The sequence below is a fragment of the Rhinatrema bivittatum genome, chromosome 1 (genome assembly GCF_901001135.1).
Source record: "Rhinatrema bivittatum chromosome 1, aRhiBiv1.1, whole genome shotgun sequence".
NCBI classification, from domain to species: Eukaryota; Metazoa; Chordata; class Amphibia; order Gymnophiona; family Rhinatrematidae; genus Rhinatrema; species Rhinatrema bivittatum.
The window spans coordinates 285,283,596-285,305,386 of NC_042615.1; the positions used below are offsets into that span (position 1 = coordinate 285,283,596).

General features: G+C 45.6%; 1 protein-coding gene across 1 annotated transcript in view; it reads right to left on the reverse strand.

Moving 5' to 3' along the window:
- Window positions 1-20,909, reverse strand: part of SEMA4F (ssemaphorin 4F) — a 158,901-nt gene extending 137,992 nt beyond the window's left edge. The window contains exon 1 of the mRNA XM_029595937.1: window positions 20,319-20,909. Coding sequence (XP_029451797.1) covers window positions 20,319-20,433 — 115 coding nt within the window. The 5' untranslated portion in view covers window positions 20,434-20,909. The remainder of the gene's footprint in view (window positions 1-20,318) is intronic.
- Between the last annotated feature and the right edge of the window lie 882 nt (window positions 20,910-21,791).

Genomic DNA, 21,791 nt, shown 5'->3' on the forward strand with positions numbered 1-21,791 from the left:
CCCCATCCAGGGGGCTTGAACTTGGGATGGGAACTGAGGAGACAGAAAGCCCTGGGGCCGTAAGATTATCTCCTTATGAGAGATAATTGTTTTTAACAAGCATTTTCGAAAAAGGTCAAACCGACTTTAATTTGCACTTTTAGCCACAGCCCACAGCTATTCTGCAGTCAGGATTGCGATCCTGCAGCCATTTCTGAAAGAAGCAATGGGAGTTCCTGAGTAACATCAAGTGAATGAGACCCTCCTTAAACTTTAGTGGGTATCAAAGAACTTTCCAGAACAATGCTCACTCTCCCATGGTTCTTAATATTCTCGCCACCAATGTCCGGAAACTATCCCGGCACGGCACTGCCTACATGTGTTGCCAATACACAAAAGAAGCAATTCTGAACAGCCTGTCATATTCCAAGGTCTCAGTCACTTTGTTACCTGCAGACCGCTGTATTTAATTTTCAAAAGGAAAGGTAGTTTCCCTTCAGAAACACTGCCTACAAGGCGTGCGTTATTGGTGTGGGCAGTCACCCAGAGGCAAAACAGCATGCATGCTGTGCATTTGAAAATGCAAAATCTAAATGCAATGTTTACTCACTCCAGAGAATGCAGCTTTCTAATCTGGCAAGAGGTACACGCATGGCATGGAAACCAGGCACATGCTTTTAGCTGCTCTGGAGGGGAGGCACTTTTCACATAGGATAAATCACTGAAAAACTGTCCACAGAGTGCTAAAAAGAACAAATTATAAAAAGTACAAGCGCAGAACAAATAATAAAAAGCAGCTTCATGTTCTGAATGATATTCAGCATGTTCTCTGGAGAGACGGGGTTGCTGGCCTGGCTGCCCATACGCTGCTGTTTTTTGGCTTCCCTCACCCCCTACCCCCATATTTTTCCTTGTTCCTGACTCTTTTTTAATCTGTTAGTTTTAGTAACTGTGCACCTAGAATATCTTGGGATTTTATACAGTGCAGGAGAAAATGCAAGTCTGTTTCTATTTCTCCACTGTTGCACTGTGTTCAGAGTCTGGCTTCTTGGGGTTTCCAGTTCAGTTTTTGTCTGCATGTTTCTAATTTCTATTGGGTAAAGTCAGCACACAAAACAAATTCTGCACACAGAATTCTTAAAGTTCTGTAAAATTCGGTATACTTTATACTTTCACTGTCTTGAAGCAAAAAATTTAACAAATTTAAAATACAATATAGAAACAAGTTCTTACTCAGATATGAAGAAGTTTTAATTCTCTGGCACAGAATTCCCCATGAGTACTGTAATAGCTCACCATAAAACCGTGGAACCGACTAGCTGTGAATTACAGCACCAATTCTCTGCTGAACGCGTTACTGCTGCTGATACGGAGACCTATTGCCAGGCCCCTGTGATCTGTGCTCGTGGTGCTGCTCGCTGCAGCCTACATGCAAAGGATAAAGGTCCCACATTACCAGGAGGGCCATCACTACTCAAAGGGGTCATTGAAGTTATGAGTAACCATTCTCAAAGGGGAACAGGTCTACACCCTCCCCATCCCCAATACTTCCCACCTTCCTCCTCCATCCCCCTCTTTCTTATCCTCCCTGAATTCCCCAACCTCTTCTCCCTCTGTTCTCCATCCCTTATCCTTACCAGACATAAGGCTGTGGATTACAGTTAAACCCAAGGTCTTTACGGTTTCTGATTTTAATCCTTGAATCCCCAGCACTACAGGAGTGAAAGGATGCTCCCTTTGCACATATTTGCCATACTGGGTCAGAGCAAAAGTCCATCAAACCCAGCATCCTTTTTCCAACACTGGCTAATCCAGGTCACGAGTACCTGGCAGGATCCCAAGGGGTTGGTAGAGTCCATGCTGCTTATCCCAGGGATAAGCAATGAATTTCTTCAACTCCACCTTAATAGTTAAATGGACTTTTCCTCCAGGAACTTGTCTAAAGCTTTTTTAAGCACAGCTACACCAACAACTTTTACCACATCCTCTGGCAATGAATTCCAGAGCTTAATTGTGCACAGAGTAAAAAAAATATTTTCTGTTTTAACTGTATAACTTAGTAACTTGAGTGTTCACTGGTCTTTATACTTTTTGAAAGAGTAAACTGATTAATGTTTGATTGTACTACTCCACTCATTTTTTATAGACCTCTATCACTTCTCGCCTCAGCAGTCTTCTCCAAGCTGAAGAGTCCTACCCTCCTTAGCTTTTCTTAATAGGGGAATTTGTTCCATCCTCTTTATCATTTTGGTTGCCCTTCTCTGTACCACTTCTAATTCTGCTATATCTTTGAGATGTGGTGACCAGAACTGCACACAATACTCAAGATGAAGTCACTCCATGAAGTGATACAGAGGCATTATCATATTCTCTATTCCTTTCCTAACAATTCCTAGCATTCTATTTGTTTTCTTGGCCTGTGATGTACACCGAGCAGATTTCAACATATTATCCACGATGATGCTTAAGATCCTTACCCTGAATGGTCACTCCTAATATGGAAACTTGCATTGTGTACTCTCAAACACTGGAGCGTAATTGCACTCAACAGCAGTAGTGTGAAGAATAGAAGTGCAGAATAACTTTTTGGTCTTGTTCACATATAAGTTTTAATTTTCAAACAATGGCTGCTCCTTTTAGTGCAACGAAACCTTCACAGCAAAACCCCCACACGGACCGTGTTTCGCCAGTCCGGCTGCCTCGGGGGGGTACTTTTAACAAACAAGCATCTGTTAAGAACATAAGAACTTGCCATGTTGGGTCAGACCAAGGGTCCATCAAGCCCAGCATCCTGTTTCCAACAGAGACCAAACCAGGCCACAAGAACCTGGCAATTACCCAAACACTAAGAAGATCCCATGTTACTGATGGAATTAATAGCAGTGGCTATTCCCTAAGTAAACTTGATTAATAACCGTTAATGGACGGCTTAATCCATAGATCTTACATGGATTAAGGAGTGCATTGTGTAGCCATAATTTGGGTTACTCTTCCCTAAGTGCATCATTTTGCACTTGTCCACATTACATTTAATTTGCCATTTGCATGCTAAGTCTCACAGTTTTGCAAGATCCTCTTGCAATTTCTCACAATCCTCTTGTGATGTGTTAACTTTGAATAATTTTATTTCATTGGCAAATACGATCACCTTACTTGTTGTTCCAATTACCAGATCATATATAAATTAAAAAGCAATGGTCCCAGAACAGATCCCTGGGGTTTTCCATTATTCACATTTCTCCATTGGGAAGCTTTACCATTTAGCCATGCTCTCTGTTTTCTATCTTTTAACCTGTTCTCAATCCACAATAGGACACTGCCCTCATCCCATGACTTTTTAATTTCCTAAGAAGTCTCTCATGAGAGACTTTGTTAAATGTTTTTTTAAAATCCAGATATATCAAGTGGCTCACTTTATCCACTTATTTATGCCCTTAAAAAGTAGCATATTTGTGAGGCAAGACTTCCTTTGACTAAATCCATGCTGACTTTGTCCCATTAAACCTTGCTTATCTATATGTTCAGTAATTGTATTCTTTAAGATCATTTCTACCATTTTGCCTGGCACAGACATCAGACTCACTGGTCTGTAGTTCCCTGGAAACCATTTTAGAAACTGATGTTACATTTGCAACCTTCCAATGTTCAGGTACCATTGATTTTAACGATAGCTTACAAAGGACCAATAGCAGGTCCACAATTTCATCTCTCAATTCTTTCATGACTCTGGGATGTATACCAACTGGTCCAGGTAATTTTCTACTCTTTAGTTTGTCAATTTGCCCTAGTATACACCACCTTCCAGGTACACTGAGATTTGTTTCAATTCCTCTGAATCAACACCTTTGAATAGCATTTGTGGCACGGGTATCTCTCTTACATCATCTTCGGTGAAATCAGGAGCAAATAATTAATTTAGTCTCTCTATGGCTTTGTCAACCCTAAGTGCCCCTTTTACTCTTTGGTCATCTAATGGTCCAACTGACTCCCTCACAGGCTTTTTACTTTGAAAATACCTGAAAGATTTTATTACAAGTTTTTGCTTCCATGTCTAAACATCTATCTTGCTGGGCCCAGTTGTTAAAGTATATATCCTTGAGAATTATAATGAGCTCACTAATAATGTAAAAGCTTTGGTACCAGTAGATTTAAGGTTACATATTCACAATTTATTACCCTGGGGCAGAGGATTGCTGGAAACCGGTTTGACTGTGTATCTATATTCATATCTGTTTATGGTTAACCCTTTATATGAATTTCTCTTACTGCAGCCCTGGGTCTTGAAATAATAAAGCTGTGCTGTTTTACCTTGGTGTGCTCATTGGTTCACAGGTTAAGAGGGCTGGATGCACTACCAGAGACAGCTCCACGCAGTATTCTATTCAACGAGAGACCACACCTCTGGGTGGCACTACATTTACTTTATCATTGCATTTTATTTTTGGACTCTCCTCCTCGGTAATCAGCTTCTCAATACCTTTCACCACAGTTTTTCCTCCTGTCTCGAGTCTCTCTCAACTTTAAGCACATATAAAAAAAAAAAAAAAAAAGAGTGACACAGGAAAAGAAGCAGGACCCAGTAATGGGACGGATGGAGAGCACGGCACAAAGACAAGGCAGTGCAAAGCTTGAAGACAGCATAGCATGCAGTCTGCTCTGCTTTCCCTGCCTTCTTGCCCGAGGTATCTTTACTCTTCAAGCTCTGCATTGCCTTCTCTATGTGTCATGCTCTCTATAATGTATGTCACATTGCCATATCCTGCTTCTTTTCCTGTGTCACTTATTTTTCTGTCTTCTGCACTCCCTTTTTGTACTCTGACTTCTATTTTTCCTTTCCTCTCTGATGTCCATCTTTATCTCCCAAGCCCTCTTTCAGGTCTGTGGGGGGGGGGGGGGGGGGGCACTCTCTGCCAGGCAGGTCTGCCAGTTCTGTGGGCCTTCTCCCAATTCCATCCCTCCTCTCTCTTAATTCCTTTCCCCAATTTTCTCCCTCCTTCAGTTCTCGCCTCTCCTTTCCCCTTGTCTGTGCCACATCTCTCACCTTCTATCTCCCCCTTCCCCACCTCTCCCTCCCACTTCTCCCTATGTCAGCAGGCAGGACAGGGTCAGTAAAAGAATGGCAGTTGCAGCCTTCATAGTCACACCGCCTCCTCCTCCTCTCTCCATCCATGTCATACAAGCAGTGTTAAAACACAGACAGCATACGTCCATAGTGCCGATTGGAGGGAAAGGGAGTATGGATGAGGACAGAATCACTGAGAAAAATAAGAAAATAAGAACATAAGAAATTGCCATACTGGGTCAGACCAAGGGTCCATCAAGCCCAGCATCCTGTTTCCAACAGGGGTCAATCCAGGTTACAAGTACCAGGCAAGTACCCAAACACTAAGTAGATCCCATGCCACTAATGCTAGCCCTAAATGATTTGTAAATAGACAAGTGATAGAAGGGAAGACTCATTTTTGCCCAAATATATTAGTTTTGCATCATTTAGAGATGTGTTGCTCATGCAAAACTAATATATTTGGGCACTTTGGTTGTAAATGCTAAAGTGCTGGACACAGAATCAACAGAGTATGGCAGTGTCACCAATTGTTATAATAAATACTTGTCTGTCCAGAGAAAAGAAGAAGCTGTAGTACCAGCAGTGGCCACAAGGTGTTATCTTCTATTACAATAAAAGGCCGTTTTTGGTATAGGTTGAACATGGGTACATATGAAAAGTGGAGCCCACAAGGTGCACAGTTAACATCAGTCTGCAGCTTTGGGCCAGGTTGGGCTGTGACACCAGCGTGGTCAGCACTGGAAGCAAGAGTGCCATGAATATGCAGCAAAGAGGATGGCAGGCCATATCACTGGGCAAACAGGCTGCACCAGTATCAGTGGTGTCAGCACCAGCAGAGGCAGGTTACATCAGGTGTGCCAGCAGTGGGAAGTGGAAGTGGGAGACGTGGCAGTGGCGAGGACCATAGCATTGGCCACATTATACTTTGGGTGTGGGGTGCAGTCACAGCCAAGGTGCCATGGGAGAGGTGGCAGGCACAGGGCAAGGGTGCTGAGCAGGAGGTGGCACTGATGGGATGAACAGGGACCTGACAGTGGTTGAGAGGAATGAGAGAAATGAAGTGTGTATGTGTGAAGAAAGTGAGAGAGAGTGTACCAGTATGTGTTAGAAAAGAGAGAATGAGGACAGAGTAAGGAGTAGGACTGGGTAAACCTCCCCTCGCCCCAAGCTTGATCCTTTCCCCCCACTCTGAACCTGGTACTCTTCACTCCTGAAACCCAGGGCCACTGATTCATATCTCAACTTGCCAAAATATGAAGGGAGGTAAAAAGTTGATACCGGTCAAACTTTTTTTTTTTTTTTTATCTGGGAGGCAACAATCTAGCAGTCAGCAAGGGAGCCGCACTAATGAGGAAAGGCGTGGATAACAGCCAGGACTCTCTGATCAGATACCAACCCGAGGAGTATGGAGGAATGAAAAGGGCGCGAATAGAGATGAGTCGAGGAGAAAATAAATACAAATACTTAAACTTGTTTAAGGGGATGAGTGTGGGGGCGCAGATGTAGGCCGTGATCACTGAATTAAATCAGCAGCTGGCTCTGCCTGGCAGGCTGCAAGTACACCAGTAATAAAGTCCTCATGAAAAGGCAGGTAACTCACATTGCCGGGTTTGTCTGGCAGCCTACAGGGGGGGACCTAAGAGGCTAGATGCTCAGGCAACAGCTTTGAGCTTATACATGGGAAAGGAGGTGCGGTGTGCTACGTATAAAGCAGAGGATGTTGTATGCGCATTTATTGAAAATGATGGTGTACGGAGAAGGAAAACAACAACAAAAACGGCTGTGGATGGGGAGAGATATCGTACAAGTGGTCCCGCTCTGTGGCAGGCAGCTGGGCTACATCCTGGCAGTGCGAGCAGGAATAACTGCTGGAGTGGACTGGAAGGGCCGATTGGTCTTTCTGCAGTTACTAAATCCCCTCCTGAAGTTTTGATTCTGCTAAAGTCTTTGGTGCAAGAATAGCTAGAAAACATTATTGTTGCAATAAAAGATATTAATTTGGCCACAGATGTTTTATGGGTTTCAGCTGTCGGTGCAGGCAAGATGTTGCAGGCAGTTCCTGTTGTGCTAGACATATGATGGCGGTGTCTAAAATATTCAGCATGGGCATTTGCATGAAAAAAAGTTTACTTTTTCAAAAATAGGTGAAAAATAAAAGGAAAACTCTAACTGAACAAAGCTGAAGGCTCTTAAGCACAGACTAGCAAAATAGCTACCATGGAAAAATCTTCCAGAGGCATCAAAAAACCACCTCAGTATGGATTCAGATTTAAAAAGAAACTTTATTGGCATGCCACTTTCTACATGGATTGTCAAAACAATAAGTAAAGTGGTTCAAAATAAAGAAAAAATAAAATTGCAGAGTACAGAAATGACCACAAAGCATTCCAGGATCCTGGTGCTGTTCTCTGGTTATTGTATCTTTCTAGTCTGGTGGCAGGATATAACTTTTGCTACTGTTTCGCCTGTTCCCTCAGGATTATACAGAGATTTTCCTACTCCCTCCTTTTGAGGGAAGTCTGATTTTCTCTGTCAGCTTTGGGAAATCATCCCTGATAACTCTGCAATGCCTTTCTTTCCGATCTTGCACTGCATGCAGGGTCTGGCTTCTTGGGGTTTCCAATTCTATTTCTAGTTTGGGGTTGCGTATCCTATATTTGTAAATTAGTATTTTTACTGAACTTTTTACTCAGTAGGCCAAGCGGATGGACATAACCAAACAGCAACTACTGATGCTGTGAGGTGTGGCAATCCGCAAAGCTTATACAAGCCATATACTACAGCCGACACTCATCTATGTCACCCCTCGTGTCCATTTATAAACAAAATTATAATGAAGCTGGCCACCTATTCTGTCAGCCTAACAGCTTCACAAGATTCATCTCCCAAATGCTCATCCATTCCAGACCTAACAACTCAGAATTACTTTTTCTTTCAGCAGCTCTCTTCCCAGCTACTGCCCTGCTTCCTCCAGATTCGGCAAGGCGTTTGCTGTGCCACCAATTTTCAGCTCTCAGATGCACAGGAAATAGCACTGCTCATCTCGTCTGCTTCTTCCACACAACTTCCTTTTCAATAGCAAACCCTCATCTCTGTTATACTTTGATACTAAAGTCCGGACAGAAAGACAGGTTAAGACTCTTCACTTTGAACAGCCCCTCCCCCACCAAGCAAGCTTGTTTTAAGATTTCATCTCCGTCTCTGAAATGTAGGCACCGAAATGTGAATGTGCAGGGTACAGCGGTTGGAGGAGGCAGCTGGGTCAGCACCCTATGCATTTCTTCCCCACCCCCACTATTATTACATAAAGAAGATTCCACATTTGCAGCAAATAACATTCACAAGCTTTCCTGTGACAATGTCAGGAAACTGACCTTTCACATTTCCTGGCGAACCCAGGAGTCCCACTTTATTGCTGTGGGACCTCTTCTCCTGGGCATCTAAGTTTTGCCCTTTTCTATTTTTTTTTTTTTAGTTCCAGCTCTTTTTGGGAACCTGATGTGATTCTCTGTGCTTCCAACTTGTCTTTCCTCCTCCTCTACCTGACTAGACACTGCTCCCATATCTTTTCTTATCTCTCAAACTGGGGCTCTTAAATCATCAATCTGACTGGTCAGGCCCTCCAATCCTTCCTCCCTTTCTTGCCCGAGCTGATACCTTGGTACCACCTGAGCAGCTGCAGCACTAATCAGATCCAAGCCCACGGAGCTGCAGCTAAATTCAGAATGCTACAAGTATGGTAAAGATATAGTGGATCGGTAGTCCGAGAGCACCTCTCCTGCTGTTTGTTACTGTTTTCCTGCTGCTACCAGTCATAATTTAGCTCACCGACGCTGTGTGTTGACACAGCAGCTGCTTTTTAATGCAAGAAATAAAAAAAAAATTTAAAAACTCAAGTTTATATTACCTTGGCTGTCCAATATTTCTCTTCCTGCTATACACACTTGTTTTCATCTTCTCAATCCACTCAGATCTTTCCTTTCCATTTCACCTTTCCTTCCATGCTCTTATCCTTTCTCCATTCCCCTCCACCTCAGATGTTTTTCTTTTTCGTGTCACATCTCTCCATCTCTTCTTCACCACTTCACTCCTCTCTCCACTTCTCTTCCCTCCGTTCTACTCGCCACCTCTTTCATTTCTATTTCACTTTCCACCCCCCTTCTCATGTACACTGCTCCTCCCAAACCTCCATCCCATTCTCCCCCGCTGTATCCCTCCATCTCCCTTTTCTCCGCCATCCCCACTTACACCTCATCCTCTCCCCTCCATCCTCTCCTCCTCAACCAATGAAACCTAAGCTGGTCAGGGAATCATGGGACAGGCCTAGCAGGCAGAGCTGCCAGTTCTCTTCTGATCCCCAGTCTCACATGCAACACCACACAACTGCAGGGTAGGAACTAAGAAATTACACACTCAAAATGAACTCAAGTCTTCAGAGGTTTTGAAGTAACATTTTCCCCCCTTGTAAAGGACACATACTTTTAAGCTTTTTTTTTTTTTTGGCAGTTTAGTAGATCATTTTTCTTTAGATTGGGTTATGCTGGCCTTTCTCTCATAGGGCCTTATTCATAAAAATGACTTTTTCCCCCATTCAGTACCTGTAAAAAAAAAAAAAAGCTTTACTGAATAAGTCCAACAGAATGCAATCAGCCCACAACTGGGTCTCCGAGGTCCTGCTTACGCCAGCTTTGGGAGTGGGATGGAAGGAGAATGCATTCTTCTGAATTTGAAACAATATAGCACAGAGTATCCGCCCCATGGCAAGAGGTGATAAAGTCAAGGCTATGCACAAAATGTCAAGCTAAAAACTCCCCAGAGCTGTGGGCAAAGAAACTAAGCTGTAGGCAGGGTAAAGCGCAGTCCCTGCCCATCACCCCCTGAGCAATCCGCTAACCCTTCCTGTGCTCTGAATTAGAGATTATTACAAAAGACATCCAACCAGGCAAATAACTACACTGTTGTGTGACTCTCATATCTATGTAAATGTAATAATGACAAATCACCATTAGCAGAATTTTAAAAACTAAGGGGGTTATTTACTAAGATGCAATGCAGTGCAATTCATCATAAGCTCCTTTATTCCCAATGTGGGGCTATTTACTAATAATGACAGCTTAGTAAGTAACTCCCTAACAGCGTCATTTATCAAATTGCATTAGGGCCCTATCGCCCGCCATAAACACATCCTGAGATGTGTATGCAAAGTTTTAAATTTTAGTCAAAAAGGGAGAAGTTTGGGTGGAGTTTATGAAAATGAGGGATGTTTTAACGTTGTTTGCGATAGCGTAACGCCGTTATCGCACATTTTAATGCTGAGAATAAGTTATGCTCTGCGATATGCCCGAAACAGGAATTGCAATATTCATCACAAATCCCGTTTCAGACAGGAGGGGGGAGAGAGGAGAGGAGTGACGTGGAGTAGAGAGAGAAAGAGCCTCTGGGGTGGCACACATACTAGTCAACTATTTATACCAGTGTAAGAGGGTCGACTAGTAACTCGAAGTGAGGTTTTGGTGATGGTCTAGGGTTTGGGGGGGGGGGGCAGTTTTACATGCACAGAGGTTCGAACAGCGCAGTGCACATCAGTGAAGATTTGATGCGAATTGGAGGGAGGAAAGGTGCACAAAGATGAGATTTGCACAGTGTACTCTCAACCTAGTTTGGTAGCAGCTAGGGAGAGAGTGCATTAAACTAGGTCACGAGTACATTGTACAAATCTCATCTTTATGCACCTTGCCTCACTCCAAATCACATCAAATCTTCACTGATGTGTACTGTGCTGTTCATACCTCTGACTGTGCATGAAAAACTGCCCCCCCCCCCCCAACTCTCACCTCGAGTTACTAGTGGACTCTCCTACAGTGGTATAAATAGTTGACTAATATGAAAGCCTTATAAAGAGCCTCTCTCTCTCTCTCTCTCTAGAAGCAGCGATCCTCAAGAGACACAAACAGGCCAGGTTTTCAGGATATCCACAGAGAACACACATGAGATAGATTTGCATGCACTAGCCTTGTTCGTGTTCTGATACTGAAAACCTATTGAGCACCTAAAGTCCCAAAAAAGGCCAAGAATGTGCCTGTAGTTTCAGTGGCTGGAAACTGGCCTTATATAGGGAGGGAAGGGCACAGCAGTGCCTCTGGTCCTGCCCTGCAGAAATCTGCAGACCACACTGGCATAAGATCATGAAGAGAGATCCCCGGGGTGGGAGCAGAGACTGGGATAAGAGGAATGGTGGCACCTGCATCCTTGGAAGAAGCTAAAAAGGATCTTCTGACTCAAACCTGACTAAATAATCAACACTCTAGTGCCAAGTATAACTAACTCTGGAATGGGCTGTCCCAGAAGGAAAGTCACCCTCGATATGACAACATTCCAAATCAACAACAAAAAAATCTGTTTCCAGGGGAAATCACTCAAGGAAGATGCTCAGAAAAAGCCCTACAGCTGGGAGACAGAATCAGCATCAAATGCTCCATATGAGACTTATGGGCATAAATATATATCTTCTTAGTGGAACCATTCACCTACCTCAAAAAGGTATAAAGCACAGGAAGCAACCCTCTCTCAGTGGAAAGGAAATGTATAATATGAGGTTCCAAGGGAGCCGAATCAGGAGCAGCGTCAGAACATATTTCTTTATAAAAAGGAGGGTAGTGATCTTCAAGTTGGGTCGGCTGGGTATGTTGCAGAGGCAGCATTCCTGTAAACCCCCCCCCCCCCAAACCCCTCCCCAGTGGGAGGGAGAAGACAGCTGTGGTCATTGACTACGGGAGACTGATTCAGGACCCATGATTTGCAGGGTTCGGGAAGGAGCCCCGGTGGACATTGAACAGCCTGGCTAATATAAAAAGGGGGAACGCGCCCCCACCCACCCAGGTTGTTGTGAAAGAAGGCTCAGTGCACCAGATTCTACCCTGGTTCCAACTAAGATGGAAGGAACTGGAGGAAACTGTCAAGTCAAATAAATAATGTGGATGCGTGCATTGGTCTCCCAGGGGAGTTGGCAGAGGCCAAAACAGTAAGGGGCCAATGCAATGTAGAGCACGCAGCCTAGCGCACAGCTTGATGCATGTTTTGGACTTGCTAGAATAACTTCTGACGCAATAGGGGGATTAGCGTGTCCAAAACATGCGTCAAAAACAAACATTAACTAATAGCATTCATCGCATGAAAATGCCATGTAGATGAGGCTATTAGTTATTACCCTAATAACAAAAAAAAAAACCCCGGAGCCCAACACACACTCATTAAAGTGGCAAACTTTTACACCAGCCCCAGAGCTGGCGTTGAGACATACTGCAAGCCAAGGGCTCAAGAAACAAACAAAAAAAATCCTGCTGTGGTTCCTCTATTTAGTATCGCTGCAATACTAAGATCCACTGCTTGCAGGGATTGAAATTTACCAAAAAAAAGGAAGGGTTCAATAACCAAAAAAATATTTGTGGGTCCACAATATTCATGTTGCAGGCGTGCGTGTACATTGTGTGTGTGAGTTATCTGTGGCGAGATAAAACAGTCGCTTGCACTGAGCGCCCGTTTTTCCTAATCCATGCACAGTCACGTCTCCAGGGCGCCCAGTGCTTTTGGGGTGCTAGGGACGTACAATTTGTCTCTTGCACGTCCGTTTTAGCATGGCCACTAATTTACATACTGCATCGGGTACCCAGGGGCTGTGGATGTGCTCACATTAGGAAAAAGGGCACTCAACGGGAGCACCCGTTCTACCACGCACTTTTACTGCCCTTAAGAGTTCAAGAAAGCCTGGATTGAACCCAAGATTTTTTGATGCAAGGAAGAGATGAAGTGAGTTTGTGCTGTATTTGCAACTGGGGAACAACTCAGGCGGATCGCTAGATAGGCCTTATGGTTCTGCCCTGCCACTGTATTCTATTTCGGTGTTTTGGAGCTGCTCGGACATGGGACCTGGTACAAGCTCTGAGATTCTGACCATTCATGTGAAGTTTCCTTTTTTTTTTTTTTCACACCTGAACCTTGCCAGTTAAAAAACAGCAGTGTCAGCAGGGCAGCCCCTGAACTCAACGTGAGCTCCGGCCAGCATGGGGATTCTGCACTGTTCCGCAATGTTAATGGCAAGCATTATGCATTTTTGCAAGAACATAAGTGCTTAAAGTAAAAAGAAACTAGCAAAAAGTCGACTGCATTTCTACATGTGTTTGGAGCCGGTTTTCCTGTTCAACATACTTTAGCATGTCGCTGCTGGCTCAGAATTCTCCACCAATATCCTCCAGGACAATTTACAGGAGCAACATTATTACTGCAGCCCCCACCCCAAAACAAAAAAAAAACAAAACGCACATGGGTCCCTGCTTTTGTAGCAGACTGGCGCAGTTAAAGAGTGCTTTGCAAAACCCTGCAATGTTCCTGGTTTTTCAAGAATGAGTTTCCAGATGCTTTAAGAACAGAAATGCACTGTAGGCGTGACCCTATTGGAGTAGGTGCCCATACTGCAGTATTTTGCACTTGTATGCACACATCAATTCATTCACTATCTCTTGAGTTTCACTCGTTAAGTTCACAACTAATTGGGCAAGAGTAGAAAAAAAATCAAACCTTTTTCCAATTTTCAGGCGGTGTTTGGTTTTTTTTTTAACCCAAAGTAGAAAGGAGCTGTGGGGGAAGAGGGAGTGGCTACCAACCCAAGCCCACCAGAAATAAACTGTACATAACAAAGTGGGTGGGTGCAGATGACACCTAGATAAGGCCAAAGAACTGTTAAAGATACAAGCTTACAAAACAGCTATCATCCCCCCCTTCCTTCCTCAGGTTTGGTCCTTTGCCTCAGAAAAAACTTGAATCTTTAAATATTCATCAGTCTTTCCAAGGTATCTCCACTCAACCACGTTGTTGGCTTCCTTTTAGTTAATTCTTTCACAACAAAGGAAGTGTTGGCTGAATGCCTGTAGACACTTAGGGGGGGGGGGAAGACTCTTTGCACACAGCCGATCATCAGAAAGCACTTGGGGCCTGCTGTGCCATTCTTCAACAGGTGTTGGCAGTCCTTGGACGAGGCTTTCCAAACAGGACCTGGCAGAACCCTAGGATGGATGAGCTCTGTGAAAGTGCACAGCAGCCAAGGCTCCTGGGACAGGAGGAGACAGCTGAATCCCCCCCACCTCAACACCACAGAACATCTTGGAATAGTCTGTCTAATGAGAAAGCAACGACTCTCTCTCTCTCCCCCACCTATGAAAAACAGAAACAAGACATCCTTAAGTGGGCAAAGCCTCCTTTTTACCTCACTGTGCAAACCTCGGAAAAAGTAATAACATTCAGGCATTTTTTCCACAATCATCCATTTGATAACCCCCCCCCCCCCCCCAACAACAAAACTATTCCTTTTGAATTTTCTAGGAACTGAGAAAGTGACAAACAGATCTGCCGGTACCCCTCTCTCCTTTTAGGGTGTTCTTCAGCAGCCTACAGGTGCTATGAGGGGAATCAAAATCCAAGTTAAATTAAGAGGAGCGCTGTCTTTCCAGAACAAAACACTTGGAAAAAATTAATGGCCCTGCCATACTTCAAGCTGCACTAAGGGCAGCCCTCCTACACAGGACAAAAAATACCAAACAGGCGTCACCGAGTCTTTAATATCACAGGAAATGTCAGTAATGATAACTTTAATTTAAAAAAATATATATAAATAATGTTGATATGAAGTGTTGTGACTTAATGCTGGTAAGAGTGGTCTCACCCTCCCTGAAATCCAATACTTCTTACCAGGAAACCTTCATTTTTTCCTTTTAAGTTCTTAAAGGCTTACCATATAGGGATTACATATATTTAAAACAATAACCAAGAATTGTGAATCGTAAATAAACAGAAATCATTTGTCTTTGTGAGGCATCTGAAAATCTCACCCTGCAGCTGGCACCTGGGCGCCTGTTTATTTTGATAAGATCGGGCTGGAGGAGTTCAAACTCAACACAAGGCAAGGACCTGGGGCGGGGAAAAGGGAGCGACTTAACATTCCAGCTGATCGGTAAACAAAACTGCAGCTGGAGGCAGAAAACCAGCTCCCAAAAGAGAAGGGTTTATGTGGTGGACACCACTCCACTGCCTTTACCACTAAATATCTCCCCCCCCCCCCCAGCTCAACAGATTCTCTAAAGCCAAAAGCTGCTTCCCGGCACCCACCCGTCCACCGCAGAGGATACTTCTACTTTGGGTCCACGCATCTATGAGGCATGCACCCCGACGGCACTCGTTTCATTGCCAGATCTCTGCATTTCGTGAAGCGAGACCTGGAGCAAGGTTCACGGAATTCTGCTGGCAAGGGAGAGTAAGGAGACGACCCTGCTACATTACTGATGTAAAGACCAAAGCTAGCTAAGCCGCACCCTCACCCAAAGAATGGTAACATTCAGGGCACTCCTCTGGTTTCACAAGGGGGTCTTGGCCAGTAGGGGGTGCACCAGGGTCCCCGAAGAGAAACCTCAGAGAACTTCTCCGGGTGGGCGGGAGAATGAGTGCTGCTGCGAGTGGCTTTAAAAAGGAGCGTCTCAGGATGCCAGGCCTTGCTGGGCAGCGTTTGGTACCAGGCCACAACTCCTCCCTTCTGAGCAGGACCCTGAGCCACAAAAGCTAGCACCGGAAAAGGCTGCCCGTGATCCGGTTCTACCAGCGCCTTGGGTGCCATTTCCCCGGGGTTTGTAAGTCGATGCCATCTGTGGAATGACATCCCTGATCGGCCTTTCATCAGATGCTCCAATCTGAGTGTGGTGAACCCTGCGTTTCCAGAAGGCAGTCAGACAGTAACACACAGCTGGACATAACCACTTGAGTTGGGCAGTCCCCTGTGACCCACAGACCAAAACTGGAACTTACCGAACTGGGACTGCCTGTGCTCTAGCACAGAGGAGGAGCAGGGGATTTTTTTTTAACATCTTCTGTAAACATCTACCTAAGAAAACCACAAGTCCTTAGAAATGTTTGTGTGGAGTATCATTTGCTGGATGAGACAGAGAGTGATGTGTATCTCCTCTCTCTCCCCCCTCACCCCATCCCTGCACTGGAGGTTCATTTTTACATCTCTATGACTTGATGTGTTAAGAACCCATGTGCTCGGGTTTGTATGAAATACTGAACACCAACTACTCTGGAAGGAAACCTCCAAGTGAGCATACCTGCAACCTGGACTTTTGTTTGCTGCCTTGTGAGCAACTCCTGCTGCGATGAGACATGCTGAAAGTTAGGAAGAGATTCTGATGGCCAAGCACAGGTCTAAGTCAGAGACCGCAGCTCCCCAACTTTCTATAATGAAAACCTTAGTCCCTTCTTTTCTGAGGCAGCAACTATGCAAATCCACTCAAACACCACCTAACACCCTTCAGTTAGATCAGGGGTGAGCAAACTGGGGGGGGGGGCTTAAACGATCCTAAAGAGAGACACACTGGCTGCCCAATGAGGAAAGAAAAAAATGGCTACGCTATTGAGTCTCAGTGCTATGGAAGCAGTGCAAGCTTAGCTCGGGAGGGAGCTGCTAGAACATAGGGACATCATTATAAGCACGCCATGGCTCAGCCACAAGTCTCTTTTGGTGGGCCAGGGAGAGGAGCTGCTTCTGCTGTAGGGACGTAGGGTGTGTGCAGACGTGACGGGGAGCAACTAGAGGCCCACCATGGTATGGAGGTGGAGATGCGGGGCTATGGAGACAGTTTCCTGAGTAACAGCGACCTCAGCCAGACCCTATAAATTGCTGGGCTCGGGACACTTATAAAAAGTGTACACCCCCCCCACAAATCAATGGTCCCATCCCCTCCCCAATAGTGTTACTATCTCTCTCCTTATCCTGCTGCTCTGCAGACCCTGAAAGTATTGCCTCTTCCCTCTGCTCCCACACCCATCCAGCATTTTCTTTTTATATTAGCGCAGATTAAAAGGAAAAAGCTGGACTGCAGCTCCCGGCCACCCTCTATCCCCCTCAACTGAGAAAGCTTCTAATTTAAGATGTCAGAAAGGCACTCGTTTAGGAAGTTAATTACTAGATAATTATTGGGTATAAGAACGGGCTCTGATCACCAAGTCCCAGGGTGAAGAGCCTTGTGCATGCCGTCACGCTCCCAATGGGTTCAGCCTGTGATCTCACTTATCTGCTGCTGCCCTCCCTGCGGCTCACCAGGCACTGCCTCACCTCCTCCTTTGTTACAATAAACTCACTCAGACTCATTCCCACTATCTTTCAACAGCAAAAGTGACTGGGGAAAAAAAAAAAACCAAAAAAAAAAAAAAAACCTCATTCAGCACAGGTTAATTATCAACCAGAAAGTTGAGCACAGAACAGATCGGGCTCTTACGCTGCCCTGACTACCCAAAGGAGGAAGGATTTTACCTGAGGCTCTGACTCTGCAGCTCATTAAAGACAGAAACCTGCTGTAACCTTCCTGGAAAATTGTGAGATGGTGTAAAGTGCTGCTAGAAAAAAAAAAACAAAAAAAAAAACCTCTGCCTTCCTCCATGTCCCCCGCAGAACTAGGAAACATGAGGGGAGGGGAGGGGAGGTATTAACCAGAGGAATCAGAAAATACTAAAACCATGGGCATGGAGGAGAATCCTGGTGGCTACACCCGACAGCACCACTCCTCTTCCTCCTCCTCCTCTCTACCCCAGCACAGAGGCTTCTGAAGTGTTCTAATTTCAGTCCGGGGAACTCCTGGAGGGGCGCACCTTGGTACGCAGGTATGATTACTTAGGGTTGGGGAAATGTATGCTCAAGACCCCCAGATTCCCCACTGCAGCGGAGGGACAGGTTCTGAAGCATTAGGAAAATTCTGCTGCTTAGCTGCATCAAAAACTTACATACAATTTAAAGTTTGTGTATATGCTAAAATATTTCCCTTTAAAAAATAAAATGTTTTATAAAGCCCTGGTGTCTGGATTGTTTTTTTTGTTCTTTTTTCCTGCTCTGTCCTCTCTCCATTTTAGTTTTTCACCAATTCACACTGCCACAGTTCCTTAGTCTATTTTCCCTCTTCTCGCCTACCATATCCATTCTCACATCAGCAGAATAGCCCAGATGCCTCTTATCTCATCTGTCTCCACACCTTCAGGCTATTCTTTTCTCCCTTTCTTCTAGAATCCTTCCTTTGCCACTTCCCTTCCTTAGCTCACCCCTCATTTCTCCCTCTAACTTCATGATCCCCACTTTTCCTCAGTCTCCTTCAATTTCTCATCCTTCTTTCCACCAGCCTCATCCCTCCAACCTTTCACTCTGACCTGCCTCTCTCCCTCCAAGCTCGCATCCATCACCCAGCCCAGGGGTCGATAAACTGCACTGAAATTTCACTTCCAGTGCAGAAAGCAAATGGCACATTAATGCATCAGGAGTTTAAAAAATCATGCCAACCTGAAAATATGCACAGAAAACATGCCTAGCATGCATAACACACATTCTGTTCAAGGAAAACATTTTGTGCACACCATGTCTTCTGTATATAAAGCATGATTTATGTGCACAAATCATGAGTTAAGACCATGTGCCTCTGCGTCACGAATTAACAGCTAATGCTTTGATCAACATGAGATTTAAATGTCACAGTTTAACACAGGTTTGTGCGCACATTTTTCTGCATCGATAGTACAGTCTGCGCACATTCATGGGTGACAGGGAGTAGTGAAGCAACCGTGATGAAACCCACATCACATCAGACTGGATAACTCCTGATTTGTTACTTCTAATTACTGCTAGGTAGTAGTGGCATGTTTGGAAGTATGGCATCCAGACATATTATAGTCACCCTTGGTTCTGTATAACAAAATGTGTGCACTGCTGTAGATCTGCCACTCAAATTACAATCTTCATGCACACAAATAAAAGTTAATAAAAAGGCATCATCTTATATTACCTTTATCTGTGAATCTTTATTTCTGTTTATTCAAGTGGATTAACCCATACTGCTTTACCCAGTCTTCATGCACTCAACCAGAAATGGCATACCCTGCTTTAAAAACGGTACAATAAAGGAGGTGCGGGGCAAATATCACTACAGGAAATTAATTTGATAAAAGAGTAAGCCATCAGGGCAATAAACCTATGGATAGCAACGGAGCAGCAGTTACAACCCTAAACCCCTTGCTGGGCTGACTGGGTGGGCCATTTCATTCTTTTTCTGCCACATTTACTGTCTCCGTGCCACTATGTCACATCATAACAGGGTCTCATTAAGCACCCCTCAGTCTGTAAGCCTTACATGCGAGAGATAAATATATTACAGAATAAAAAAAATGAGCGAAATTGCTGACATTAAAAAGAAGGTAACAATAATTAGATAGCTCTCTAGTGACAAGCTGATGTCATGAGATACTAAAGTGTTCTGCGTCAGCCTATTTCCAGGTTAAAACGGTTGTCAAGCAATGAAAACGTTACCACTGCCTTCGATTCAGGTTTTTTCATACAACTAAGCCCCTTACAGTCTTCAACTATTCATGCTCATTAAGGAAATATCGGAGCGGAGGGGGAGGGCCCAGCCACTGGTTCCGAAGTAGTGCTATGCAGGAAACCTGCGCTGGATCTCGGAATCCTTCAGTCTGAATATGCTGCACGCTGTCACCAACTAGATGGATTGGGGGAGGGGGAGTGTAAAAAAAGAATTGGGATTAAGAAGAACCTTGGGTAGCAGTGAAAGAAGGCTCATGGCTCTACCGCCCGAGTAAGAGCCGGTTCTGTTTCAGCAGCAAATAGCAAGAAGCTGCAAACGGGGGAAGGTGCACTAAGAGTCACAGTACACGGGAAAAAAAAAAAGACTTGCATACAAAATTGGGAGGGGGGGAGGAGATGCCTACTAGTAACAAAAGATGATATCACTTGTACAGATCTCATAGCAATAGGCAAGAGTCTCCCTTAGCGTATAGTTTTCCAGTTACAGGGTGAATGCCTTGCCCCTGTCCCAGTACGTTTCCCTATTTGAACACGTTGAGGTGAATATACAGCTGTAAATGTCACTCTGAAGAGTTTTTACACATTGAGATATGGAATCGGCGCGTGCAGCTGCATTGTCAAGTTCTTATTAAGGGGCCCTGGCCACTGCCAAACGATTATGAAATGCCCGTTCCTTAATCCACCCTCCAGAGCCCGCTGCGCACCCTCCCATACAGCCCCCCTCAAGCATGGTGTTCATATACTGAGGATCTGTGGCTCTCGCGCGTGAGAGCTCCTGTCCAGCCTTGGATCGCCCTTGGAAGCGGTGGCACCACTCTGCTAGCCGGTTCCTTCCCTTCTCCAACCCAGACTGTGCTCTGGCGGTCCCGGTCTTACCTTGGAAAGGGATCGTGGTGCGGGGCACGGCGGAGAGAACGGCGGGGATGAGCGCCGAGCCCACGAGTAGCCACAGGATCATCCTCCGGCCGCACGGCGTCCACCGCTCCGTCATTCTTCCGTGCTCCCCCCTCCCCCCCTCCGCGGGGTTCCCTGCAGCGGCGGTTCCAACGCGCAGGGGAGAGGAAGAAAGAAACCAGGAAAAAGCCAGCAATAAATCCAGCAGGGTGCGGGCGAGGAACGCCGGAGCAGACAGCCACACAACTGCCGAGACGTTGGAATCTTCGTTTTCTTTCTTTAGGAAGGTGGAGGAGAAGGGATAATCAGACCCATAAGCCTCCTCCCGTGCAGGAAGAGCAAGCTCTGTCTGCCTCGAGATCTACGCTGCTCGCTCGCGCAGAGAAACGGCGACGGGGCTCGCCCGAGCCTGCGAACACCGCACCAGCCATGCCCCGCTCTCCCTCCCTCCCCTCCAGGTGTGGCCGTGACGTCACACGCCCGGCCAGCTCCCCGGGACAGGTGGGACAATGCTGTCACGTGACTCGGGTTTCCTCGAAAGAACGGGGGGAACCAGAGCGCAGCCGTCGTTCGGAACGCGAGATTGTGCGTGCGTGCCGGTCAGTCAGCCCGCAGAGTTCTGGGCTGGGTGAGACCCCGCCCACCGGTGGGCGGGGCCGAGTCTCAGGTAGCTGGGACTACTTCGCGTCTGAAGGAGGCGCGGCGGGGCGCCTCGAAGGCTGGCACCACGCCGGAAGCGCAGCGGGAGGTGAAGAGCAGGTGGCGATGAGATAAGCGGTAGGAGCGGGCGGGGGGAGGACGGCTCATATCCGGCCGGCGGTTATCGCCCCTGTAGGCGAGAAATTCGCGGGCGCTCTTGCAACAATTGGGAATTCAGGAAAATTAACGAGGAAGAATTTGGCTCGGCGGAGAGAGGGCGTTTGTTCCCTTTGTTTTTTGCCCTCTCTCTCTCTCCGACTCCTGCTAGTGCTGCCTTACGTATGCGGAGCGGTTCCACATTATTGCACTTGTGAAGCCGGCGAAGAAGGGCCAACCGCATTATCTCGCTGGGTGGGGTTGGGAGAAGAGTCTTTTCCTGTTTTATAGCTCGCAGGAATTCAGCCCCTATTGGAACGACAATGCCATGAGCTGCCTTTTGCAACTATTCTGGGTTTTTTTCAACCAATGTAACCGCTTTTTATAGTTGGCGCAGTTTTTGCAGCGACAATTGTGTACCAGGAAGCACAGACTGGTTATCTATGCATCCTGATCGACTTGCCAATAGATGTTGAGCAATGGCGAGGACTCTTTCCCTCCAGGGAATATGAATGCTGTCTCTACAGCATCCCCCAGCTTTGTCTCATGAGCGAAAGCTGGGCTCGCAATTATTACTACTGAGCCGTGGGTCTGGCCCTTGCCTTTGTATGAGGTCTGAGTCTGTACAGCATATATAGAGAGCTAGCAAACCCATCAGGT